At 39.2% G+C, this 11,117-nt stretch overlaps 1 protein-coding gene across 2 annotated transcripts in view; it reads left to right on the top strand.

Annotated features, from left to right (window-relative positions):
- Positions 1-10,395, top strand: part of pinx1 (PIN2 (TERF1) interacting telomerase inhibitor 1) — an 89,274-nt gene extending 78,879 nt beyond the window's left edge. The window contains 3 exon segments of one of the 2 annotated variants that reach the window (NM_001004938.1): positions 9,679-9,965; positions 9,967-9,974; positions 9,977-10,395. In NM_001004938.1, coding sequence (NP_001004938.1) covers positions 9,679-9,965; positions 9,967-9,974; positions 9,977-10,233 — 552 coding nt within the window. In that variant the 3' untranslated portion in view covers positions 10,234-10,395. 2 annotated transcript variants of the gene reach the window in all.
- Positions 10,396-11,117: the final 722 nt, after the last annotated feature.

The following is an 11,117-nucleotide window of genomic DNA, read 5'->3' on the forward strand; positions in this document are numbered from 1 at the left end:
TGCGATCCGAAATTTTCTCATTGAAATGATCGTTTGCAATCACAAAATTTTTGTATCCAAACAATCGTAAATGGCTTGGAAGCCTCCCATAGGGCTCAATGGCACCCAAGGAAAGTCACCATACCGAAGCTTGAATGAATCCGGAACTTTCCTACTCGTTGCCACAAATACGGTTTTGTACAACAAATTGTCGCAAATTAACGAAAAAATCGCAGAAAATACGCACAGTTCTAGAACTTTGAAAACATGTTGCTCCCCAACCCCTTGGATGTTGCTCTCAGTGCCCCCAAACCAGGGAGTTATTTTTTAATTCCTGACTTGATGGCAAAGTTTGGTTGCATAAAAACCAAGTATAATGCCAACCAGAGCCTCCTGTAGGCTGCCAGTCCACTATTAAGTAGCCAATTATAGCTCTTATTGGCACCCCAGGAAGCTTTTCATGCCTGTGTTGCTCCCCAACACTCTTTTCCATGTGACTTGTGGGTATAAAAGTTGGGGATCCCTGGTATAGATAGAATCCTCTTTGGTTCCCAAACTAGCCATGCAAGCATCTTGGTTTAGGGTGTATATTTGAGTATTGAGAAGCAAGAGAAAGGCAAATAACATATCCGTGGGTTAGAGATGATCTCTGCTTTCTTTATTCCTTGGAATTTCCCAGTGACCCATGTGGATTAATGATTAAATCATCTTCAGTAACAGCAGCAGAGCCAAAAGAGCCAGTAGCCTATGAAGTTGCCATGGCTGTGTGAGCAGGGAGCATTGCAGACAGTAGGGGCAACTGGGCACAGCGCTGGCACAGACGAGGATCTCTCGGTGATTTATGCTTTCCCTTCTGCTCTCCCCGGGTTGAATAGTTTCCTAGTCCTGGCACCGTTCCGCCTGTCTCCATGCCCTGCTAGCTCTGTGAGCACTGGCCCGTGCTTATTAGATTCTTTATCAATATAGGAGTTGGTGACCAAGGGGATCTTTAATTCCAGGAGCAAAATGCCTCCTTCAGCACATGTATCCCAGCCAAGGGGGAAGGAGGGGTGAAAGTGTTTATACCAGCGAGGAGCATTACTTCATATCATCTGTCAGTTACACTCATTAATCTGTCAGAAGGGGAATTCAGGGGAGAAGAAAGAGTACATTGAAACGAGTGTTGCCAGTTTCCCTAACTGGCGGCTGCATGCAAAATGGCAGGTTTCACACAAACTGAGGCACTCCGACCTTTACCCAGGAACCGTAGGAATTCTACTGCTCAGGTCAAAATGTATTAAAGTGATACTTACACCAGAAAGTAAAGCTTTAATTACTAATTATCTTTTACCATAAAAGACATTGCCTGTCTAATCCCCCCTGTCCCTCTATGAGGGGGCAGCCATATTTGTGCAGTTCATACAGCTTGACAAGTGACAGTCAGGTTGGCAAAGCAGTCAGTTTTTTTGCTGCCTCACTGATTGGCCAATGACATCCTTTCTTTACTGGGTTCCACTACACAGCAAACTTACTTGAAATTCAGTAAAATAATTTAGGTTGAAAAAAAAAAAAAATTGTCAAAAGACCCCCCGACATTCCCGGCGGTGGGAGGTTTGGGGGCTTCTTCAGACTTGGTGACCTATCCCATTGGTTTTTTTGATCGTTACTTTTTCTAGGTGTCACCCTCAAGTTGCATTAAGCTTCTCTTCGTTACTAAAGCTAAATGGCCAATTGGTCAGTGGGATATTGACACGCTATATATCTTCTCTGCCTAATGGCGGCTCTCCCGGGAGCGAGCGGAGAAGCATTTGACATTGATAGATAACTTCATTGAGAGGTGAAGGCCGGGCCGGCTAAGTTTCTTACCCACTCAATGAAAAGTAAAAGATTTGGCAATGTGTCATCATTTAAAGTGTTTATATGTTCGTTATGTACATTGCGGGGGTGTTAATACTGTGTGAAAATACAATAATGATCATATTTAGCAGACAAGGATGGATATGGAAATTATACAAGGTCTGTTATCCAGAAAGCTCTAAAGTACTGAATGCTAAAATGGAATATCTTACTCTTTATCGGTTATTGGCTCAGTATATATTCCCATTTATTGTACGGTGCTGCGGAATAATACCATATACTATTGCAATAAACCTCTATATTCTACTGGTTTGCTCTGTCTCAGTAATAACCCAGTACCATGTACGTGATCTTTAACTTTGTTTGAATCTCTGAGTTTAGTAGCCAAGTGGCATTGGCTCCTCATCAGGGAAAGACCCCTTATCTGAAAATTCCCAGGTCCCAGTTATTCAAGTCATATATACCTGTATATATACAGGTATGGGACCTGTTATCCAGAATTATATCTTAGTTGGGATCAAGTACAGGTACTGTTTTATTACTACAGAGAAAAGGGAATCATTTAACCATTAAATAAACCCAATAGGGCTGTTCTGCCCCAATAAGGGGTAATTATATCTTAGTTGGGATCAAGTACAGGTACTGTTTTATTATTACAGAGAAAAGGGAATCATTTAACCATTAAATAAACCCAATAGGGCTGTTCTGCCCCCAATAAGGGGTAATTATATCTTAGTTGGGATCAAGTACAGGTACTGTTTTATTATTACAGAGAAAAGGGAATCATTTAACCATTAAATAAACCCAATAGGGCTGTTCTGCCCCCAATAAGGGGTAATTATATCTTAGTTGGGATCAAGTACAGGTACTGTTTTATTATTACAGAGAAAAGGGAATCATTTAACCATTAAATAAACCCAATAGGGCTGTTCTGCCCCAATAAGGGGTAATTATATCTTAGTTGGGATCAAGTACAGGTACTGTTTTATTATTACAGAGAAAAGGGAATCATTTAACCATTAAATAAACCCAATAGGGCTGTTCTGCCCCCAATAAAGGGTAATTATATCTTAGTTGGGATCAAGTACAGGTACTGTTTCATTATTACAGAGAAAAGGGAATCATTTAACCATTAAATAAACCCAATAGGGCTGTTCTGCCCCCAATAAGGGGTAATTATATCTTAGTTGGGATCAAGTACAGGTACTGTTTTATTATTACAGAGAAAAGGGAATCATTTAACCATGAAATAAACCCAATAGGGCTGTTCTGCCCCCAATAAAGGGTAATTATATCTTAGTTGGGATCAAGTACAGGTACTGTTTTATTATTACAGAGAAAAGGGAATCATTTAACCATTAAATAAACCCAATAGGGCTGTTCTGCCCCAATAAGGGGTAATTATACAGTGGTGTGAAAAACTATTTGCCCCCTTTCTGATTTCTTATTCTTTTGCATGTTTGTCACACTTAAATGTTTCTGCTCATCAAAAACCGTTAACTATTAGTCAAAGATAACATAATTGAACACAAAATGCAGTTTTTAAATGAAGGTTTACGTTATTAAGGGAGAAAAAAAACTCCAAATCTACATTGCCCTGTGTGAAAAAGTAATTGCCCCCCTTGTTAAAAAATAACTTAACTGTGGTTTATCAATTTCAATTTTCAATTTCAATATCAATTTCTGTAGTCACCCTGTAATAAAGGGGGTTAACCTTTATCAATATTAATAATTTGTATTAATTGACATTAATGACAAATATTAATAAATATGCAGGATCAATGATTAAGCCTTCTGATAGACTGTTAGTGAGCAATAACTTACACACACACAAGTAATAATAGAATTAAATAGATTTACTTATCTTAGTATGATTAGTTACAAGTATAGCCAGTTCTGCACAATTCAGCACAATCGGGGAGCCCCACAACCTTTGGCGCAAGACCTTCAGGTTCCCGATAACCAATCGATGATCCAATTGTCCCGGCACTCGTTCAGGAGTCCTAGGCGAAGCTACTGACCCATGGTGGAGGCTCCTTTTTATACTAGAGTTCTTAGCAAACCCCCAACACCAAGTGCTGACTTGTGTACAAACTTTTGTCATGAACAAAATCTATTAACTAGACTTTGTAGAAGGCCTTATTTGTTGCTCAAATAAGTTGTACCTAAAAAGTGTATTGTCTATATGCTGTCTGTTTGTTTATTCCAAGGATATTTGCTGGGTAACAATACCTGTGTTTACTGTTTACCCAGCAATATACAAAAAAACAAAGACATTGTACCTTGAACAATAGCTGTCCCAAAATCTGCTGCTTTAACTTGACTCAAACCTAAGATTTGATTCATATGTCAAAGCAGATGTATATTGTAAATCATTATAAAATCAAAATAAAATCCACCGTGCTACATTCCACCCCTTGATTTACAAAATATACTGATTTGATAATAATAACCAACAGTATACAAATTGGTAAGTCCTCTAATACAGATAACATACAATGCTGCATTCAATGCAATATATGCATTTACTGGTTGTCCCCATTACCCTAAACAAATAAACAATTAATGACTGTAATTCTGACTGAAGGACACTACATTTAACAAAAGATTAAACACATCTCACCTACATCCCAAGTCATAAAACACCTCTATAATGATTTCTGTCCAGTGAGAAAATCTGTGTCTACTTGTAGATATATATCTCGGGCAAACATGTGGCAAACATGTATAGGCATCCCTCTTGCTCTGCATTTTCATTATAGACCATCAGCTGCTCAAAACAATTAGGCCAAGGGCAGGTTACCTTGCAGGCTTTACAGCTCACATAGTTAAACAGTGCTTCTTTGATAAGCAAAATGTTTACTATATTATGTATCTGCCATGCACTTTGTTTGTACCTAACCCCCTTTTATATACCAAATGGCAACTGAATTCCTTTCAGCAGAATTGTAGCCTCAGTACACATTCTGCCAATGCTTTTCCAAAATATGTCTATCACCAGTAGCCACAAATTCCACCCATAAGGCCACAAATCACCCAGGGCATTCAAATCACTTGGGATGATACTATCAAGTCTAACAGTGACTTCTTGTAAACTACTGTGTCCCTCAACAGAATTGTGTATTAAGTTGTAGTCTTTAACTTCAATCATATAGAGTTGTCTAAACTCTCCTTCAGCCAACCCCATTGACATCACAGTACTAACTCATAAAATTACATTACCCTATTCACACTTACAACAATTATACCATAATGCTTGTCTACAGACATTGTTAGTTTCACATAACAATTTCTCCCTCAGAATAATAAATTTCACTCTTTCTGTTTTATCAAAGAGTTTTGTTGACACTAATTTCAAAATAGACCCTGGCATTTCAAATACACAGAGACCCAAACAGACCCCACCAGCCCAATAAATAGTGACTGTCTATGGCATCTTACAGCAGCACCTCTGGCATTTGCCTAAATCTACAGATTGTCAGCCAGGGCCTGCTCTATACTGCAGGTTCACTGCACAATATTATATACCATAGGAGATATACAGTTCAGCTGTGCTGCCTGTGCTATAAAACCCACTAACTAGCACTTTACAGTTCATGTAACAAGCCATAACATTCCTATTACCATTAGTACAATAGTGTATGCAATGCTAATTTCAGTCTGTGGAAACAATTGAACAAAACATAAGTATTCATTTATAAAGTCCAAAACCAATGTCCATTTAAGTTTCCAAGTCACCATTCAACTGAATTCCAGGTTCTTCAATACTTTGTACTGATGTCCATTGAAGATTAACAATGTCCAAATCCTTGTTTGCTGTCAATTGTTTTGCTATTAACCCATTTGTTAATGCACTTGATAAACATCTATAAAACAAAAGATCAAGGCAACATCAGTTCTTAGCATTTAAGATCTGTTTTGTCAACTTTAACAACTTTCTTAATTTTGTATTACTTTGTCAAGAATTTTTCAGTCACTGTCACATTTAAGTCATTGTCACAATTAAGACAAGACAAACCATAACAACATGCATGTGGGCCCACACATTCTCAGAAACATACAACAAAAAGTGTTAAAAACTCTCAAGTTTCATTGTTAAACTTTTTTTTTAACAAAAACAGACATGTCTTAAGGCCTTTACGCACAAATTTGTGCACTTAAAAAAACAAAACAAAAAGTGTCAAAAATAATGGATCCATCAACTCTTGATGCCTGTTATTAAAAACCATATTAACTCAAAATAATCAGATTCTTAAATCCTGAAACAGAAAACATATGACATTAACATACAGTACAATTAAACACAATGTAACATTTATTTTGTTTCTCTATCTTGAGAAATAAATCACTCCCTTAGTCTCTTTTACTTACAAGAGTTCTTACTTTAACTAATACACCATTTTCTGCTTGTTCTGTCTCTTTTCTATGGTGCTTTTTACTCATAGTTCTTACCACATATTTTGTAAATTCTATCTCCAACTCCTCATTGTGTGCTAATGAGGAGCGCAAACATTCTCTCATTGTGGCTAGTTGATCTTTAACTGCCTGCAGCTCAAACTCAACTGCCTCCCTTTGGACTGTCTCCTCCCTGAGCGCCTGAAAACACAACCAACCCAATTGTGCTGAGGACTTCTGCTCCTTGGAACACATAGACAAATCCAAATTCAGCAACAGGTGATCGGGGTGAGTCACCTGAGAGAGTTGCTGATCTCCTATCACATCCCGAGCAACATGGGTCCAGGGTCCGGAACTAGCCCATGTGGGAAGGTTGCTCGTTTGATCATCTACCCCTCTAACTTTGTTTTTCAACCAACAGAACATTATTGCTAACTTTCAACAGTATGTTTGCCCTGCACAAGCCACTACAATACTGCCACTACACTACCATACAAAGCTGCACTATAAATTCTACAATTTCTATACAAGTTATTACTGCACTTCCCAGCATCAAAAGGGTTAATCCTGCCGACTACGCCAAATGTAATAAAGGGGGTTAACCTTTATCAATATTAATAATTTGTATTAATTGACATTAATGACAAATATTAATAAATATGCAGGATCAATGATTAAGCCTTCTGATAGACTGTTAGTGAGCAATAACTTACACACACACAAGTAATAATAGAATTAAATAGATTTACTTATCTTAGTATGATTAGTTACAAGTATAGCCAGTTCTGCACAATTCAGCACAATCGGGGAGCCCCACAACCTTTGGCGCAAGACCTTCAGGTTCCCGATAACCAATCGATGATCCAATTGTCCCGGCACTCGTTCAGGAGTCCTAGGCGAAGCTACTGACCCATGGTGGAGGCTCCTTTTTATACTAGAGTTCTTAGCAAACCCCCAACACCAAGTGCTGACTTGTGTACAAACTTTTGTCATGAACAAAATCTATTAACTAGACTTTGTAGAAGGCCTTATTTGTTGCTCAAATAAGTTGTACCTAAAAAGTGTATTGTCTATATGCTGTCTGTTTGTTTATTCCAAGGATATTTGCTGGGTAACAATACCTGTGTTTACTGTTTACCCAGCAATATACAAAAAAACAAAGACATTGTACCTTGAACAATAGCTGTCCCAAAATCTGCTGCTTTAACTTGACTCAAACCTAAGATTTGATTCATATGTCAAAGCAGATGTATATTGTAAATCATTATAAAATCAAAATAAAATCCACCGTGCTACACACCCCCAGGCCTGATTACTGCCACACCTGTTTCAATCAAGAAATCACTTAAATAGGAGCTACCTGACACAGAGAAGTAGACCAAAAGCACCTCAAAAGCTAGACATCATGCCAAGATCCAAAGAAATTCAGGAACAAATGAGAACAAAAGTAATTGAGATCTATCAGTCTGGTAAAGGTTATAAAGCCATTTCTAAAGCTTTGGGACTCCAGCAAACCACAGTGAGAGCCATTATCCACAAATGGCAAAAACATGGAACAGTGGTGAACCTTCCCAGGAGTGGCCGGCCGACCAAAATTACCCCAAGAGCGCAGAGACAACTCATCCGAGAGGCCACAAAAGACCCCAGGACAACATCTAAAGAACTGCAGGCCTCACTTGCCTCAATTAAGGTCAGTGTTCACGACTCCACCATAAGAAAGAGACTGGGCAAAAACGGCCTGCATGGCAGATTTCCAAGGCGCAAACCACTTTTAAGCAAAAAGAACATTATGGCTCGTCTCAATTTTGCTAAAAAACATCTCAATGATTGCCAAGACTTTTGGGAAAATACCTTGTGGACCGACGAGACAAAAGTTGAACTTTTTGGAAGGTGCGTGTCCCGTTACATCTGGCGTAAAAGTAACACAGCATTTCAGAAAAAGAACATCATACCAACAGCAAAATATGGTGGTGGTAGTGTGATGGTCTGGGGTTGTTTTGCTGCTTCAGGACCTGGAAGGCTTGCTGTGATAGATGGAACCATGAATTCTACTGTCTACCAAAAAATCCTGAAGGAGAATGTCCGGCCATCTGTTCGTCAACTCAAGCTGAAGCGATCTTGGGTGCTGCAGCAGGACAATGACCCAAAACACACCAGCAAATCCACCTCTGAATGGCTGAAGAAAAACAAAATGAAGACTTTGGAGTGGCCTAGTCAAAGTCCTGACCTGAATCCTATTGAGATGTTGTGGCATGACCTTAAAAAGGCGGTTCATGCTAGAAAACCCTCAAATAAAGCTGAATTACAACAATTCTGCAAAGATGAGTGGGCCAAAATTCCTCCAGAGCGCTGTAAAAGACTCGTTGCAAGTTATCGCAAACGCTTGATTGCAGTTATTGCTGCTAAGGGTGGCCCAACCAGTTATTAGGTTCAGGGGGCAATTACTTTTTCACACAGGGCCATGTAGGTTTGGATTTTTTTTCTCCCTAAATAATAAAAACCCTCATTTAAAAACTGCATTTTGTGTTTACTTGTGTTATCTTTGACTAATAGTTAAATGTGTTTGATGATCAGAAACATTTTGTGTGAAAAACATGCAAAAGAATAAGAAATCAGGAAGGGGGCAAATAGTTTTTCACACCACTGTATCTTAGTTGGGATCAAGTACAGGTACTGTTTTATTATTACAGAGAAAAGGGAATCATTTAACCATTAAATAAACCCAATAGGGCTGTTCTGCCCCAATAAGGGGTAATTATATCTTAGTTGGGATCAAGTACAGGTACTGTTTTATTATTACAGAGAAAAAGGAATCATTTAACCATTAAATAAACCCAATAGGGCTGTTCTGCCCCAATAAGGGGTAATTATATCTTAGTTGGGATCAAGTACAGGTACTGTTTTATTATTACAGAGAAAAAGGAATCATTTAACCATGAAATAAACCCAATAGGGCTGTTCTACCCCCAATAAGGGGTAATTATATCTTAGTTGGGATCAAGTACAGGTACTGTTTTATTATTACAGAGAAAAGGGAATCATTTAACCATTAAATAAACCCAATAGGGCTGTTCTGCCCCCAATAAGGGGTAATTATATCTTAGTTGGGATCAAGTACAGGTACTGTTTTATTATTACAGAGAAAAGGGAATCATTTAACCATGAAATAAACCCAATAGGGCTGTTCTGCCCCAATAAGAGGTAATTATATCTTAGTTGGGATCAAGTACAGGTACTGTTTTATTATTACAGAGAAAAGGGAATCATTTAACCATTAAATAAACCCAATAGGGCTGTTCTGCCCCAATAAGGGGTAATTATATCTTAGTTGGGATCAAGTACAGGTACTGTTTTATTATTACAGAGAAAAGGGAATCATTTAACCATTAAATAAGATCACCCATATAAATATTATATACCATCCTGCTGAAATATATTTCAAATTTTGTTTTCTTTATTTGATTGCAGGAAGAAGCTTCAGTTGAGTCTGAGGGAAATGAGGAAGAGGAAACGGGAAAGCAAAGCCCCTCAATAGAAACCCCCCCAGGAAACACTGTGACGAGCTCCCTGTCAGTAAATGAGTATTTTGCAAAGCGAATGGCAGAACTGAAGAGGTCTCAGTCGAAACGCACAGAGCAACTTACACAGGAAGAGGAGGTACTTAATGAAGAAGAACCTGACGAGAGCTCTACAGAGAGAAACCAGAAGCCCAACAAGAGGAAACGCAACAAGGGCGACGCCATTCAAAGCTCCGGCGATCCCGAACCTGACATGGAAAATACGGACTCTCCGTGTGTCACAGAAAGGCCACAATCAAAGAAAAAGTCAAAGAATAAAAAATATCAGGAGACTGAAAATGAGACTGGTGGAACTAAAGATGAGGAGGATGAAGAGGAGAAACCGAAAAAACGAAAAAAGAAAAATAAGAAGAGGAAGGATGAACCCCACGGGGAGGAGGAGGAGGAGTTAGACTCTCACACACAGCCGGCAAAGAAGAAGAAGAAGAAAAAGAAGTCTGAATAAATCCAAACAACTATTGAAAAAATGTCTCTTGTTGCTATGGAAGCCGCCGTATCTTACTGTTAGAATCTTGCAGCTGTAATGGAGCCGCTGTAGGTTTATGGGATATTAGCGATTTCTATAGATAAACTTACACCCAAATAAATCAACTTTTCATATTATGTAGAGTGGAGTTTTAGTACTTTTTCAATATTTTATGACATTTCATTCTTCGTTGTTTTTGGATGGTTTAATGGGGCTCAGCAGCCCTGCGTATAGAATAGAAACCCGAATTTGGTGTCAGGGAACATCATGGGGCCACTTGTGCTTTCAGTCCTTTCTAAGCTGAATGATTTTTGACAGTTTTTGAGCCGTCGCAGCACTGCTGGGTTCCGCTGTATCACAGATATGACTTTATAACAATCTAGAACAGTGGTTCTCAACCTGTGGGTCAGGACCCCTTTGGGGGTTGAAAGGCCCTTTCACAGGGGTTGCCTAAGACCAATGGAAAACACATATTTCCGATGGTCTTAGGAATAATTTTATGGTTGGGGGTCACCACAACATGAGGAACTGTATTAAAGGGTCGCGGCATTAGGAAGGTTGAGAACCACTGGTCTATCATATCATGTGAACAAAGAGGTTGATGCCCCTAGCAACTAGGGCAGGGGTGGGCAAACTATGGCCCGCAAGCCACATCCAGCCCGCTGGCCTGCTGACTCGGGCCCCTATAAAAGAATGACTGCCCTGATTGGTTGGATAGCAAATGGAGCTGGAGGATGCTGGGGAATGGAGCTGGAGGATGCTGGGGAATGGAGCTGGAGGATTCTGGGGAATGGAGCTGTAGGATGCTCAGGGTGGAGCTGGAGGATGCTGGGAGGGAGCTGGAGTATGCTGGGGAATGGAGC

Source organism: Xenopus tropicalis, chromosome 5, assembly GCF_000004195.4.
Source record: "Xenopus tropicalis strain Nigerian chromosome 5, UCB_Xtro_10.0, whole genome shotgun sequence".
NCBI lineage: Eukaryota > Metazoa > Chordata > Amphibia > Anura > Pipidae > Xenopus > Xenopus tropicalis.